At 43.5% G+C, this 17492-nt stretch overlaps 1 protein-coding gene across 5 annotated transcripts in view; it reads left to right on the forward strand.

Moving 5' to 3' along the window:
- LOC112258344 (myotubularin-related protein 4) overlaps positions 1 to 17492 on the forward strand; it is a 95392-nt gene that overhangs the window by 60293 nt on the left and 17607 nt on the right. For 2 of the 5 annotated variants that reach the window (XM_024432668.2, XM_024432663.2), the window contains exons 3-8: positions 3721 to 3837; positions 11067 to 11096; positions 12254 to 12336; positions 13457 to 13623; positions 13733 to 13829; positions 15579 to 15692. In XM_024432668.2, coding sequence (XP_024288436.2) covers positions 3721 to 3837; positions 11067 to 11096; positions 12254 to 12336; positions 13457 to 13623; positions 13733 to 13829; positions 15579 to 15692 — 608 coding nt within the window. The remainder of the gene's footprint in view (positions 1 to 3720; positions 3838 to 11066; positions 11097 to 12253; positions 12337 to 13456; positions 13624 to 13732; positions 13830 to 15578; positions 15693 to 17492) is intronic. The other 3 variants (XM_024432666.2, XM_024432667.2, XM_042327119.1) reach the window with 2 other exon arrangements.

The following is a 17492-nucleotide window of genomic DNA, read 5'->3' on the forward strand; positions in this document are numbered from 1 at the left end:
CCATCAGTAAAGCCTCACGGCCTCTATCGATTTGTGATGCTTCCATTTGGAAGCCTGCATGCTCCCTGTTTTTTAAAATAAGATTGTCCATTTCTTACATTTTCTGTGATCAAATGTAAAAAATAAAATAGAAAGTCTCACTCTCATCTCCCCTTGCTGTGATCCTTGTGCATTTTCTCTGATCATTCATTTCACCAGAGAGAAGTGAGTTTGAGTAGATAATGAATGTTTTTATACAGACATTCATTTTGTAGTACCCAGGCCCAATCGCATGCTCCTTTTAATGAGTTGTTTTCTCTAGGCTGTACCATTTCACATCTTACAGTAATCCTCTCTCCCCTGCCTGTCCTGTATGTTCATGCCCCAACAGGTCCTGCTCTTAGAGTGACTCAGTAAGTAGTGTGATGAGGCAATTATTATGAGGTATTATTGTGCCTAAGTGGTCACTAGGCAACAACTCTGTGCTGTGTCTTCCCAAAATAGAGATCTTCTAGATGTTGTCGTCTCTAGTGAATGCTCACAGCATAACAACAACCAAACCACTTTTCGCTGGCCAACAAGGGTCTGGTACACAACTTCAGTTTCAAGTTTTTGTCACATGGTGAAATGACTTTCTTGCTTGCTCTTTCACAACAGTGCAGTAATCAATATCAGTAGTACTATACAAAAGAAATAAAGCAAAGTAGAACAAAAACACACGAGAAATAGAAATAAGAACAAAATAAAGTAAGCTACTGTATATACAGGGTCAGTTCCAGAGTCAGTGCCAATACCATATTTACAATGTGTAGGGATACTGGAGTTGGAGGGTTAGATATGTATATGGTTAAGGTGACTAGGTATCAGGCTATATGATAAACAGAGTAGCAGCATATAATATGACTTTGTGTGTGTGTGCATAGTCAGTGCAAAAATAAATTAGAAGGGTCAATGCAAATAGTTTGTGTAACCATTTTGTTAGCTATTTAGCAGTCTTCTGGCTTGCTTCAGTACCGTTTGCTGTGCGGAAGCGGAGAGAACAGTCTATGGCTTGGGTGATTCGAGTCTAGAACAATTGCCTTCCTTTTATTTAACATTTAACATTTTTTTATTTAACCTTTATTTGACTTGGCAAGTCAGTTAAAGAACAAATGGCGGCCTACTCACCTTTCACACTGCCTGATGTAGAGGTCCTGTATGGCAGGGAGCTCAGCCCCTGTGATGTACTGGGCTGTCTGCACCATCCTCTGTAGCGCCTTGCAATCAAGGGAGGTGCAGTTGTCATACCAGTTGTCATACCAGTGATGCAGCCAGTCAAGATGCTCTCAATGGTGAAACTGTGGAACATTTTGAGGATTTGAGGGCCCATGCAAAGTATTTTCAACCTCCTCAGGGGAAAGACGCGCTATCACACCTTCTTCACGGTGTAGATGGGGCAGTGTTCTACACTGCCAGGTCACCGACCACGTCTCATTGTCGCCGGTGATCAGGCCTATCACCGTCGTGTTGTCAGCATACTTGACGGTGTTGGAGTCATGCGTGGCCACACAGTCGTGTTGAACAAGTGAGTACAGGAAGGGACTAAGCACACACCCCTGTGGGGCCCCCATGACAGCCAGCGTGGCGGAGGTGATGAGTAAAGTAAAGATTGATGCCAGGAGACATGAGTGGAAGAGAAAAATCAAAGTAGGCCTTTCTACTCCGAGAGAGAGAAGTATAGGTTAGAGATGTTCTTCAATTCACCAGGCATACACACACAGAGTAATTATACATTATGCATTACAGACCTTTGTCATGGCACCAGCGAACAAGACTAGAGCTAAGTTCCAGGCAGAGGAAAATTATTTAGACATTATTTCATCCCGTTTAGACTTCACAGTAAAACATCAATTACAGCTAAGATGTTTCTCATCTGTTGCCACGCACCAGTCTAATGACAAAACGAACATGGGCATAATTTGTCTCTGTCAATATTACACTAAACAAAAATGTAAACGCAACACGGAACATTTTCAAAGATTTTACTGAGTTACAGTTCATATAAGGAAATTGAAATAAATTAGGCCCTAATCTATGGATTTCACATGACTGGGCAGGGGTGCAGCCATGGCGAGCCAGGCCCAGGTAATGAGAAATAACTTTTCCCCACAAAAGAGCTTTATTGACAGAAATGCTCCTCAAACGATGTTTGAGGCAGCTTATGGCAGAAAATTTACATTCAATTCTCTGGCAATAGCTCTGATGGAAATTCCTGCAATCAGCATGCCAATTGCACACTCCCCCAAAACTTGAGACATCTGTGACATTGTTGTGTGACAAAACTGCACATTTTAGAGTGGCCTTTTATTGTCCCCAGCACAAGGTGCACCTGTGTAATGATCATGCTGTTTAATCAACTTCACTTTACATGTTGCATTTATATTTTTGTTCAGTATAAATCATTTTCAGTAAAGTGCAATAAAATGTTGAATTAAGTTTGAACACAGTGATCATTAATGTTTGTTTGGCTGCATCTCGTAATTGGCTTCCTGTTTTAGACGACTTGAGGCATCATTTAGACTAGAGATTGCCATCATCAGTTCCCTCTATTTAGTCTTTATCTGTCTCCCTCCCTCCACCTCCCTTCCTCAAACCTTGGGTTTTAAGCAGCTAAGATAAATGTGCTACTTCTGAGAGAGATGAAACGTGTTCTATTCTGTGATGGGAACCAATTATCTTAATGCATGGGTCTTCTCTATCCCTGTGTCCCAAATGGCACCCTATTGCCTACATAGTGCACTTGTTTTGACCAGAGCCCTATGGGTAATACGTTGCCATTTGGAATGCAGGCCTGGAGTCTGGGCTGAGGGACTAATGAAATGGGCATGTATCTGGAATGTTAGATGGTTTGAGAGCCATCACAAACACAGTACCGTCAACCATGTACACACACACACACACACACACACACACACACACAGTACACAACCTCCCTGCCCGCCTGCCTGTCGGCCTGTTCACTCAGGCTCAAAGAACAGCCAACCTGCTCTGCTCTCTCACATAGATCCTTTTATGCCATTAGTGCTAATGGGGACTGCCACAAAGCACATTTGTGAATGGATTCAAGAAGCTGGACATTTGGCGTTAGTTCCTACTTCACAGGTAGGGTAATAAATGTTTTTTTTGTCTTTCTTTTTAAAAGAAATGCCTTCTTGAACGTGAACTTTCATGTGCCTTAATAACAAACCTGTATGTGATCTGTAAATATGAATACAAATGTTAAATGACGAGCCATGTTGGTTAAGCCACAGAAAAAGTCGGCAACCTTCCCACTAGCCATGATTGGAGAAAGTAGTTATATTTCTATACGGTTTACCAAAACAGATCTCAACCACTAGCAGCGCAAGCACCTGGAGAACAAGCCAATCAGATTCCAACAACACTGACCAGGAGAACTAAAGGTCTTTTCACACTACTAGGTACACATTTAAGAGACCATGAACAGGTGTGATAATCAGCAGGATAGTGTTGATTCTCCATTGGACCATGTACTCTGGTTTGATGTGTGACGGCTGCATTGCAAGTTTTACAGAGAACAGTGGGATTAATAGGAAGATAATGAAGTGAATATACTGTAAAAACTGCAAGATCTTAACTTTGTGACGTTTGTGTCGCTGATATCCAACGTCCTTATGGCAATGTTGATTAAGCGTTGTGGTTCATGTTGTCTTAACGTTGCGTTGACGTTTGTGTCCCCTCCAGGTGCCGTTCCCAGCTCTGCAGGGGGAAGGGGTGGAGTATCTAGGCCGAGCCGATGACACCATCATCGCCATCTCCAACTACAGGCTCCACATCAAGTTTAAGGACTCCATTATAAATGTAAGACATAATGAACACATGCGTATTTTACTATACGCTGGTATTGATCCACTGACCGGTTTGGGTTTTTACTTTACCTTCTATATCGGTATTTAAATATTTGGTTTGTACAAAGTGATACTTTGTGTGTAACTTCCATTTTTATAGTTTACTTCACTATTTGAGTCATCGCTCTCTCTTAACATGCTGCTTTCCACACAGACATAGCCCCGCCCCCTGTCACTCAAGGTGGGCATTTGTTGTTCCTCGACCACGAGAAATTTGCCTTCAGTCTGTATGGTCAATGCAACAAATGGATCGTTGATGACAATGATGCTGTTTTCACTTAATATAAATCCAGTAGTGTTTTATAATTACACTATTAGTTTGTGTTTCTTACATCTGCAACCAGCTAGTTTGTATTTTCTTAGCAAGTTGGGCCTAAATCGTGATAGCTGCTAATGCTAATCACTAGTTAGCTGGCTAGCTAGCTAGCTAGCTAATGTACTGAGTCAGAACAAACATACAGTACCAGTCAAAAGTTTGAACACAGCTACTCATTCAAGGGTTTTTCTTTATTTTTACTATTTCCTATGTTGTAGAATAATAGTGAAGACATCAAAACTATGATATAACACATATGGAATCATGTAGTAACCAAAAAAGTGTTAAACAAATCCAAATATATTTTATATATTTATAAGTAGGCAACCTTTGCCTTGATGAAAGAATTGCACACTCTTGGCATTCTCTAAACCAGCTTCACCTAGAATGCTTTCCCAACAGTCTTGAAGGAGTTCCCACATATGCTGAGTACTTGTTGGCTGCTTTTCCTTCACTCTGCAGTCCGACTTATCCCAAACCATCTCAATTGGATTGAGGTCAGGTGATTGTGGAGATCAGGTCATCTGATGCATGACTCCATCACTCTCCTTGGTCAAATAGCCCTTACACAGCCTGGACGTGTGTTGGGTCATTGTCCTGTTGAAAAACAAATAATAGTCCCACTAAAGGCGAACCAGGTGGGATGGCGTATCGCTGCAGAATGCTGTGGTAGCCATGCTGGTTAAGTGTGTTTTGAAAAATAAATAAATTCTTGACAGTGTCACCAGCAAAGCACCATCACACCTCCTCATCCGTGCTCCACGGCGGGAACTACACATGAGGAGATCATCCGTTTGCCTACTCTGTGTCTCACAAAGACACTGGGGTTGAAACCAAAAATCTAAAATTTGGACAATAGGACAGATTTCCACCGGTCTAATGTCCATTGCTCGTGTTTCTTGGCCCAAGCAAGTCTCTTCTTCTTTTTGGTGTCCTTTAGTAGTCGTTTCTGTGCAGCAATTTCACCATGAAGGCCTGATTCACACAGCCTCCTCTGAACAGTTGATGTTGAGATGTGTCTGTTACTTGAACTCTGTGAAGCATTTATTTGGGCTGCAATTTTTGAGGCTGGTAACTAATGAACGTATCCTCTGCAGCAGAGGTAACTCTGGGTCTTCCTTTCCTGTGGCGGTCCTCATTGAGAGCCAGTTTCGTCATAGCGCTTGACGTATTTTGCGACTGCACTTGAAGAAATGTTCAAAGTTCTTGAAATGTTCCGCATTGACTGACCTTCATACTTAAAGTATTGATGGACTGTCATTTATCTTTGCTTATTTGAGCTGTTCTTGTCATAAAATGTGCTTGGTCTTTTACCAAATAGGGCTATCTTCTGTATATACCACCCCTACCTAGTCACAACATAACTGATTGCCTCAAATGCATTAAGAATAACTTTTAACATGAACTTTTAACAAGCAAAACCTGTTAATTGAAATGAATTCCAGGTGACTACCTCATGAAGCTGGTTGAAATAATGCCAAGAGAGTGCAAAGCTGTCATCAAGGCAAAGGGTGACTTCTTTAATGAATCTCAAATATAAAATATATTTTCATTTGTTTAACACTTTTTTGGCTACTACATGATTCCATATGTGCTATTTCATAGTTTCGATGTCTTCACTACTATTCTAAAATGTAGAAAATAGTAAAAATAAATACAAACCCTGGAATGAGTAGGTGTGTCCAAACTTTTGACTGGTACTGTAATTAGCTATACAGCCTGATAATACCATTGATGATGTATACCTAAATCATGTTTTTTGTGCAACAGTATCTTCTAAATCAAAGAGGAATACACAAAGCATGAATGCGTTAGTTACATGAAGTAGCTAAGAGAAAACATTCAATGTAGCCAAAAGTTATAGGGTCCCCAAGTAAACACTTATCAACACTTTGGTTCCTACCCTGTCACAATAATTCCTTCCTGGGGTTTTCATTTGTTGTCATCTATTGTATTCAAAGTGCCCACTATTATATTCTAACTATGGAATTAGAATAATCATTTCCACAGTTCACCCAAGTGTTTTGCTCTAAATCGCAAGTCAAATCACAATTGCAACATTTGGTTAAAAATAAGGTCTAGATTCTTTGCCTATATTGTGCAGTCCTACGTGACAGTGTGGAAATGGTCTAAAATGAGTGCAGGAAATGCAGAAATTGAAGAAAATGCAGAAAATTATTTTTGGGTGAATTGAACAGTATAAAACAATCAGAATGGAGAAAGACCCATTGAAATCACTTAGAATGTATGTGTTGCCACCCTAGGGTCACGCACTACTCATAAATTTTTGCTACATCGCCCAGCCCTAACACATGCAATACACATGATACAGAGATCCTGGAAAAAACAACACGAGCATGTTCAAGTAGCTAGGTAGCCTTAGAGTGTTAGTAACTGAAAGGTTGTAAGATGGAATCCCCGAGCTGACAAGGTAAAAATCTGTCGTTCTGCCCCTGAATGAGGCAGTTAACCCACTGTTCCTAGGCCGTCATTGAAAATAAGAATTTGTTCTTAACTGACTTGCCTAGTTAAATTTAAAAAATAGCTGCTCTGACATAGCCTGGTTAAATCAGATTGAATGCTGCAGTGTAATGTACATAAATCAGTTTAGTTGCCAGGCTAATTGCTACACTGTCTATAGATCTGTAGATCTGTGCACAGAACTGAGAGGTAGGCAATGTGAGGAACAGAACCCTGCCTGAAAGGAGAGGCTCTGCTGGTTAGATTCATTACACTGTCTGTAGATCTGTAGATCTGTGCACAGAACTGAGAGGTAGGTAATGTGAGGAACAGAACCCTGCCTGAAAGGAGAGGCTCTGCTGGTTAGATTCATTACACTGTCTGTAGATCTGTGCACAGAACTGAGAGGTAGGTAATGTGAGGAACATAACCCTGCCTGAAAAGAGAGGCTCTGCTGGTTAGATTCATTACACTGTCTGTAGATCTGTGCACAGAACTGAGAAGTAGGTAATGTGAGGAACAGAACCCTGCTTGAAAGGAGAGGCTCTGCTGGTTAGATTCATTACACTGTCTGTAGATCTGTGCACAGAACTGAGGGGTAGGTAATGTGAGGAACAGAACCCTGCCTGAAAGGAGAGGCTCTGCTGGTTAGATTCATTACAGGCCATATAATACATTTTAGACAGAATGTCCTGCTGCTTACAAGCCAAGGCTGGTAGCACTTCAAATTATGTGATTGAGATGCAGAGCCATTCCCAGGACCTGATGCCTGGTCCCCTCCTCACACCCACTGAGTTGGCAGTGTGTCAGGCACCACAGGAGTGGTGCAGTGAGCGGTGGCTATGATCTCACCACCAGCCAGGACTGTTTTACGTGACCTCTGGAGTTTCAGGGAGCCGGCACAGCACTTACTTAAAGTTGCACGTGCACACCACAGACACACAGGCACACTCACGCATGTACACACACACACACTTATCTTGGCATCCAGTGGCCCCTCCTACTGACGCCAGACCCTGCTGTAATACAAACAGCCTGATTGTTTGCCTTAGAGTGAGATTCCACCTACTCCTCTTTAGTCTCGAAACTCGACCCTAGGCAACAGTGACTAGGGTTTGGTTTCAGTGATGGACTCTTTTGGCATAGAGGATCGATGTCACTGCCTATTTCGATAAGGGAGAAAAAGAAAGAAAAATCACGTGGCAGATGTGAGAATGTCGCGATTCAAAACCTTTTTTATTCAAGCAGATAAAGTAGTGAAGTAGGCAGTGAAGTAGTTCCTCTATGCCAAATGAGTCCGTCATTGAAACTAGACCCTAGTCACTGACCACGTTTACATGCGCACAGTATTCCTGATAGTAGTTCATATCCTGCTTAAGGTCTTAAGCTGTTTTCAAGCACCTTTGATATCCCGCTTACGAGTATCCATGTAACCATGAATAAACAGAAAATCCTCATTTAAGTTCATATGGGTTAAATGGAAACAGTAACTGAAATAAGGACTTGTTTGGCCCTGTCTGGGGGTGTCCTCGGATGGGGCCACAGTGTCTCCTGACCCCTCCTGTCTCAGCCTCCAGTATTTATGCTGCAGTAGTTAATGTGTCGGGGGGCTAGGGTCAGTTTGTTATATCTGGAGTACCTCTCCTGTCCTATTCGGTGTCCTGTGTCAATCTAAGTGTGCGTTCTCTAATTCTCTCTTTCTCTCTCTCTCTCTCTCTCTCTCTCTCTCGGAGGACCTGAGCCCTAGGACCATGCCCCAGGACTACCTGACATGATGACTCCTTGCTGTCCCCAGTCCACCTGACCGTGCTGCTGCTCCAGTTTCAACTGTTCTGCCTTATTATTGTATGACCATGCTGGTCATTTATGAACATTTGAACATCTTGGCCATGTTCTGTTATAATCTCCACCCGGCACAGCCAGAAGAGGACTGGCCACCCCACATAGCCTGGTTCCTCTCTAGGTTTCTTCCTAGGTTTTGGCCTTTCTAGGGAGTTTTTCCTAGCCACCGTGCTTCTACACCTGCATTGCTTGCTGTTTGGGGTTTTAGGCTGGGTTTCTGTACAGCACTTTGAGATATCAGCTGATGTACGAAGGGCTATATAAATAAATTTGATTTGATTTGATTTTACATGTAGAGTAAAACAATATAAACTCCAGGGGATTTATGCTTTTCTTGCAGTAAAATTATACAACAAATGTTTATTTGGTCTCGGGAACAGGAGTGGAGAAATATGATTTATTTCTTTCAGCATCTCTTGACGAAAATGTCAATGTGTGTGTAATGTGTTCTCTCTGGCACTGTTAAACAAGTAGACAGTATTTCAACCACATAAAATATGCACCCAATATGAACTGAAGTCTTATCAGAAACGTGTTTCATCGTTTTCTCAGCTTTTCATTTCCTTAAAACCTGTCAAACTGATGACATTTGGACATTTTGCACAGGACCAATCTTTCCACTGTTTTTAGTAATTCTGTTTTCTCCCTGATCCCTATACGAAACAGACTTACACGACTGATCCCTATACGAACAGACTGATCCCTATACGAACAGACTGATCCCTATACGAAACAGACTTATACGACTGATCCCTTTACGAACAGACTGATCCCTATACGAAACAGACTTATACGACTGATCCCTATACGAACAGACTGATCTCTATACGAACAGACTTAAAAGCTTGTATCACGGTTATGAGAAACTCGGATAAGAAGCCTATGATATGCTGATCTTTGACGGGATACTGTGGCATGTAAACATCTTATCCCGTTGACCGTTGTTTTTCGCGTTCTGCGCAGGCTCAGCTTCTCATATCATAGGTGTTGTGTGATGATGTTCTCATCTGATATTCAAACTAAAAATTAAGAATCTGCACAGTTTGAACAGACTGATCCCTATATGAAACAGACTTATACGACTGATCCCTATACGAACTGACTGATCCCTATACGAAACAGACTTATACGACTGATCCCTATACGAACTGACTGATCCCTATACGAACAGACTGATCCCTATACGAAACAGACTTATACGACTGATCCCTATACGAACAGACTGATCCCTATACGAACAGACTGATCCCTATACGAACAGACTGATACGACTGATCCCTATACGAACAGACTGATCCCTATACGAACAGACTGATCCCTATACGAACAGACTGATCCCTATACGAAACAGACTTATACGACTGATCCCTATACGAACTGACTGATCCCTATACGAACAGACTGATCCCTATATGAACAGACTAATCCCTATACGAAACAGACTTATACGACTGATCCCTATACGAACAGACTGATCCCTATAAGAAACATACTTATACGACTGATCCCTATACGAACAGACTGATCCCTATACGAAACATACTTATACGACTGATCCCTATATGAAACTAACTTTACCGGTGTTAACTAGATTACTAGTGCATTCATTCTATCGATGTAAGACATTATTCTGGTGAGCATACTTTATAATCTACTGGGGCAGTTATGACAGAAGAGAAACAACATGTATCTAACTATAGTTGACAAACAAATGGCCTACCAAATGTCAGAAAAAGCATGTCTAAATTATTGGTGAAATTAGCCAGTAGGCTATATGGACCAGTACGGAGTACCAGCAAAATAAATTGTTATGTAATTATGGTGGATCAAACTGCGCAGATTCTTAATTTTTAGTTTGAATATCAGATGAGAACATCATCACACAACACCTATGATATGAGAAGCTGAGCCTGCGCAGAACGCGAAAAACAACAGTCAACGGGATAAGATGTTTACATGCCACAGTATCCCGTCAAAGATCAGCATATCATAGGCTTCTTATCCGAGTTTCTCATAACCGGGATACAAGCTTTTTCGTGTTGTTGTAAACGGGACATGATGTTTATATGAGTCAACTCAAAGACAGAATGCGACAGTATCCCGAATATTGGTGTGCATGTAAACAAGGTCAATGTGTTGCCTAGACAAACTCCTCTCCTCCTTCTCCCCCATCCCAGAACTCCAGTCATCTAACAGAGCACCTGTAGTAAGACCACTTTTTATCTAAACATATAGAAACATATAGACTGTTAGTTTGTGTTACATTTTCATATCCTTTCCCCTTCCATTTTCTTCTCTCATACTTTCCTTTTCAAGCTTGGTAATGGTCGGCAAAAGTCGCTCTTTCTGCCGTGCTAATTTGTGTTCTCTGCTTGATTTTCATTATCTTCCACCTTTAGCTCTTTCTTTTTATGCATTGCCTATCATTAACTTCGTTCTGTTGTTTTTCTTCAGTTTAATAGTTTTTCCATTGCCTCTGTCCCCTGTCTTGTTATCACCCCCCTCCTCCTTCCTGCTCTCTGCTCCCTCCCTGGTCCTGGTGTCTGTCTGTCACTTTGTTGCAGACCTATCAAGGTGTGGACAATCATATTTCTGTGAGTACCTTGTGTCAACAGCAACCCGCAGCTTCCCCCCTCCTCCCTTCCAGTCTAGACTAGAGCGCTCTATCATTCAACCTCTGGTTCAGACTGACTACTCCTGGATTATTGTGCCCTCCGGACAGACAAAATGTCATTTAATTTGAAATTGGAAGCAATCTAAAAACTGTTTTATTCATTTTCTGATTCAGAATCTCCTCAACGTTGAATATAATTGAATGCACTTAGCAAGGCAAGAGCCCAAGCAGTTCTGTTTTGCAGAGATTTCATTTATAGCGCATCTTAAGATTTTGTAGCACCACTTTGTGCCGAAGTCTGTCTGAAGTGTGGCAGCATGAATTGGTTGTTCCTTACCGAGTTAGATGACCCAGGCCCCCAGGTGCTGATTGGCCTGCCCCAATCAAAGGTCAAGCCTCATTGGGTAATTTTATAACTGTTGAGTTCAGAGTGACCTCATTAACACCCCTGACCTGTGGACCAATAATAGAGCTAGAGCAGTGGTACGGAACACTACAGGCTCAGCATGAATGAATGACTGAGTGGAGAGTCTAGAATAGATTGCACTGCTGCAGACTCCAGAGCTTGGCCTGTGGTGATGACTTATTTGTTTAAAATGGTTGTTATGGTTGCATAATGGTTGTTGTTTGTATGAATGAGACTTACTGTGTGAGAATTTACTGTGGCAACTATGAAAAGTGTAAATACACTTAAGATATAAATGTTATAGTTCATGGAAGGTGCATTGACAATGTAATAGCATGCAACGTGATGATTTTATAAGGAAATGCAAATGATGCTGTCGTAAATTAGATATTGGTCTGGCAATAGAGGCATTGGTATGGTGTCTGTTTTAGGCCTATACCTAATAGAGGCTTGTGTGAATTTACATAACCCATGGGTAAGACCACCACAAATATCATCTTCCAATCCCCTCTGCTGTGTGAAAAATGTATTGTTACCTCACCGTGCCTTGCTGTCTACCTTACAGTAGGTACCTTAACTAGCCATGGCGAGCCTAGATTACTAGGCACTTCATTAAATGTGTTGTGTTCAGTGAGATGTCCTGTGTAAAGTGGTGCCCCCATTATTAGAGGTGTTGTGTCTACCCTGGTGTTTTGTGTAATGTGGTGTCCTCTCTCTGTCTCCCCGTACAGGTGCCTCTGAGGCTCATAGAGAGTGTGGAGAGCAGAGACATGTTCCAACTGCACATCATCTGCAAGGACTCCAAAGTCGTCAGGTAAAGAGAAAATTCCTACTTTATATCTACGGTACCTACACTGGCTTGTGACAAACAACTATCATTAGGACTTATTGATAAATGGATATCTTGTGCTCCATGAATCATTGTCTTTTTTACATGATAAAAAATAGGAATTGTTTTCATAAGTCTTTTTTTTTTAAATTACATTTGATTGACTTTAAGCACAACATAATATTTTTTTGACACAATGTATAGGCTTCGTTCGTAGTGGTCTTTTTTGATAGGCCTATGCCACAATATTTCTGCTGATGGGAAAACTAGATCCTTTGTTATTGCAGAGGTTGAAAAAGAGATGTCATGTCGTTGGCTTAAGAACATTTTTGTCTCAAAACCACTTAAGATCCTTTTTTTTTTAAGGCCGTGACTACGAATAAAGAGTTTTCCCTCATGCCTTGCCCGCCCCTCTGGAAATCTCTTTCTCAAAGCTAAGAATCCGAATCCGCTTCTCCGCATGTGTTATTTTACACACACATAGCTGCTGCTCACAATCCCCCTTCCTTCACGTTTCACTCTTTACTCACCCTCTTCTGAAAAGACTGGAACTTCAAGGAATCAAAGCAAATCTATGCACTGCAGCCCACTTCTCTCCTATAAAACTGTAGTGTTGCTGGCCCACTGTGACAGCCTGTCTGGTGTCCTCCTCACAGAGATGCAGACATCAGAAATGTTCCCACCTCTTTGATTATGATGGCTTTATATCCTGCCTGAGGAGCAGATGTGATGTGGCACGGCCCAGGGAAACACTCAGAGCACTCATGAGAATATAGAATCATAGAAAAATCTCCATGTTGGAGAGAACTCATAATTACCCGTTTGTGAACTACTGTAAGAGAGAATATAGGCCTACATACAGTAACTGTATACCACCCTCACATTCTGTCCAATCAAGATGAACGTGTCGGACAATGTATGATAATGTAGGCATAGCCCATGGTTGTGTTTTATCTTTTGGTCCTTGAACATGTTTTGCCTAAGAATAATAATAGATCATGTACACAAACCATAATAATATGGTGATAGCATGATAATGGTGTTGAGGTTGGTGGCCATCCTCTGATTTTCCATCCTATGTGTTTGTGTTTTGCGATCTACTCAGATGCCATTTCTCGACATTCAAGCAGTGCCAGGAGTGGCTGAAGCGTCTGAACCGGGCCGTAGCCCACCCTGGCAGGCTGGAGGATCTGTTTGCCTTGGCCTACCACGCCTGGTGTCTGGGGGGCAGCGCAGACGATGAGGACCAGCACCTACAGCTCTGTAGACCAGGTTAGTGTCAGACATGCACACACACACACACACACACACACACGCAGATTTAAATCCTGAGGCTTCATTATTGTTGCTTTACCCCTCTTCCCTCTTTCTCTCTGTGTAGGTGATCATGTCCGTCAGAGGCAGGAGATGGAGGTGAGGAGGATGGGCTTCGACATGCAAAACGCCTGGAGAGTATCCGACATCAACCTCAACTACAAGTATGATACCCACAAACACACGTACACACGGCCCCCCCAGTCTCACACATGCACGCGGCCCCCAGTCTCACACATACACACGGCCCCCCAGTCTCACACGTACACACGGCCCCCCCCAGTCTCACACGTACACACGCCCCCAGTCTCACGCGTACACACGGCCCCCCCCAGTCTCACGCGTACACACGCCCCCCAGTCTCACGCGTACACACGGCTCCCCCAGTCTCACGCGTACACACGCCCCCCCCAGTCTCACGCGTACACACGGCCCCCGCAGTCTCACACGTACACACGGCCCCCCAGTCTCACACGTACACACGGCCCCCCCAGTCTCACACGTACACACGGCCCCCCCAGTCTCAACACAGAGCGGGAAGATTGATGATCAAACAACTGCCTCATCAAGCCAACACACACACCACTCTCTCCTAAGCAGGTACGTCTAACATCTGTGCTGTTAAATAGTCCCAGACTCGTTTGCGGAGCAGACTGGGTGGGGAGAGTGACTCAGCATTTCAAATAGCATTTTCTTCGCCAGTCAGTGTTTAAACTCTCTCTCTCTGTTGCTGCTCGGCTCTTGATAATCTGTGTGACAGGTCTATGGGGGAGGGAGAGGGGATATGAGGGGAGGGAGGGAGGGAGTGAGGAGAGACGGGGCGAGAGAGAGAGACAGGGATTAGGCGGAGGGGTAGAGTAAGAGTCGCTGTCATCCCTGTGACAGGTTGAGCTCTCTCTCTCTCTCTCCCTCTCTGAAGGACAGCTGCGCCGTGGGGCCCGGGGGAGAGGGGGCTTCCATCTGTCTGTTCTTCTCTTCTGTCTGACACTCACCAGTCATGTCGCACACACATCACACACACACACATTTCTGTGCATGTCTGACATACACGCAAATCATACACACCTTTCTGTACACCCATCTCTAACACACTTACACACGCAGACATATTTAACATAACTTTCACAATTCCACTCACACAGACTTGAAAAGACATTAAAAGGTGTCTGAGGCCTGTGTGTGTCCTCTGCTGGGTAGGTAAATAAGTAAATTAATCTGCAGTATGCTCTGATAGCCACAGTGCCATGCTCTCTCTGTCTGCTCTGAGTGTCCTGCTGGGGGGGGACAGTCACACTGGAGAAACAGGTAATTTAAGCAGGCCAGAACCTGCTGGGGATACATAACTCAGCACAACACACACACTCATATCTACCTGGAGCAGACAGTAGAGAGCGACTGCAGGCTAGGCTAGGCGAGAGAGAGAGAAACAGTGATGTGCAAACTAGAGGAGATGGTGTAAGTGCTGGAGGGTCGGAATAGATGATAGGAAGATTTAATAGGGGATAAAGAGCTAGAGACAGCGGGCCACTGAATATCTCTGTTACGGCAGGGCTTGGAGTTGTCGATCTCACTTTGGGTTTTTTTATCTGAGAAATAAAAGCCCTCTCTCACTAATATTCACCTAAATAGTTGCCAACAGTCTTGATGCACTACGTTGACAATTATCCTGCTTTGCTGTGCATTTTAGTCAGTGGTAAGTTAAGTACATTCTCTCTTTCCTATATGTATAAATCTACATTCTACTGTATTGCATAGTGCAAATGTAATGGAGGTGATTTGGTTAACTATACTTGCTTGATGAGTAACCTTGCCTGAGAGCTGAAGACTTGTTAGATGCCTAGAATTTAAATCAAGGGGTCTGACTTCATAATCTGTATAACCCTAACCTGTCCCCTCATCTTCTCTCCTGCCAGGTTGTGCTCCAGCTACCCCCAGAAGCTGCTGGTGCCAGTGTGGATCACAGACAAGGAGCTGGAGAGTGTCGGCTCCTTCAGGTCCTCCAAGAGGATCCCTGTGGTGGTCTACAGGTACACACAGGACACACACACCATAACGTACACATCATACACACACACCATAACGTACACATCATACACACACCATAACGTACACATCATACACACACCATAACATCATACTCACACACCATAACGTACACACACACACACACACATCATACCATACACACACACACCATGATGTACACACACACACACACCATAACGTACACACACACACACCATAACGTACACACATCATACCAAACACACATTATACACACACATCATACACACACATCATACACACACATCATACACACACACACACACACACCATAACGTACACACACACACACACCATACACACACCCGCCATACTACACACAAACACGTTGTACATTTTATTCAATTAGCAGACGCTCTTATCCAGAGCGACTTACAGTTAATGTGTTCATCTTAAAGGATCGTTTTTGTTCTATTGATGTGCAAGAAGACAGAAATACAGCTGGTATGAGTTTTGCATCATATGTTTAGGTAACTAGGTGAGGCAACTACATATCACAGACATAGTAAGTTTAAAAAATCTCAAAAGAGCAGCTATCAGCAAAGTCAGAGCTAGTAAGAAAAGACAAGCGAGTGTTCTTGCAAGAAAGGCAAGGGGCTCCTGAGTGGCGCAAGGGTCTACAGCTGTATCCAGGCTAAGGCTGAATCCAGGCTGAATCCAGGCTAAGGCTGTATCCAGGCTGCCTAAGGCTGAATCCAAGCTGAATCCAGGCTAAGGCTGAATCCAGGCTGTATCACAATCGGCCGTGATTAGGAGTCCCATAGGGAAGTGCATAATTGGCCCAACGTCTTCTGGGTTTGGCCGGTGTAGGCCATCATTGTAAATAAGAATTTGTTATTAACTGACTTGCTTGGTTAAATAAATAAAAGTGTTTATTTTGTATTTGTTTTCTGGGGAGGGCTACTTTGTAAAGCGTTTTTCAGGCTTCTTTGTAAGATTGGTAGGCACTCAGCTGTCCTGATGTTAGGGGGAATTTCCACTATTTGGGTGCCAGGACAGAGATGAGCTTAGACTGGGATGAGCGGGAGCCAGCCCCTCAGTGGCGGGAGGGCCAAGAGATGAGCTTAGACTGGGATGAGCGGGAGCCAGTCCTCATAGTGTCGGGAGGGCCAAGAGATGAGCTTAGACTGGGATGAGCGGGAGCCAGCCCCTCATAGTGGTGGGAGGGCCAAGAGATGAGCTTAGACTGGGATGAGCGGGAGCCAGCCCCTCATAGTGGTGGGAGGGCTAAGAGATGAGCTTAGACTGGGATGAGCGGGAGCCAGCCCCTCATAGTGGTGGGAGGGCCAAGAGATGAGAGGTGGCAGAACAGAGTGCTCAGGTTGTGGTGTAGGGTTTCAACATAGACTAAAGGTATGGAGGGGCAGTTTCCCTTGCTGCTACGTAAGCAAGCAGCAGGGTCTTGAAATGGATGTGAGCTTCGATTGTGAGCTAGAGGAGAGTGCGAAAGTGCAGGGTGACATGGGAGAACTTGAGATGGTTGAGAACCAGGCAGGCTGCGGTGTTGTGGGGGAGTTGCAGGGCTTTGATGGCTGAAGCGGGTAAGCTTGCAGTAGTCCAGACGGGAGAGGTCAATTGCCTGGACCTGTACCATTTCCGGTGTGAGGAAGGGGGTCGTACTCGACTGATGTTGTAGAGCATGATTGTAGAGCTCAAAGAACGACAGGGTGTTGTCCAGGATTATGCCCAGGTTCTTTGCACTCCATAAGGGTTGGGAAACCGTAGAGTTGTCAACCGTGATAGAAAGCTTTTGGAGCGGGAAG

The sequence above is a fragment of the Oncorhynchus tshawytscha genome, linkage group LG09 (assembly GCF_018296145.1).
Source record: "Oncorhynchus tshawytscha isolate Ot180627B linkage group LG09, Otsh_v2.0, whole genome shotgun sequence".
NCBI lineage: Eukaryota > Metazoa > Chordata > Actinopteri > Salmoniformes > Salmonidae > Oncorhynchus > Oncorhynchus tshawytscha.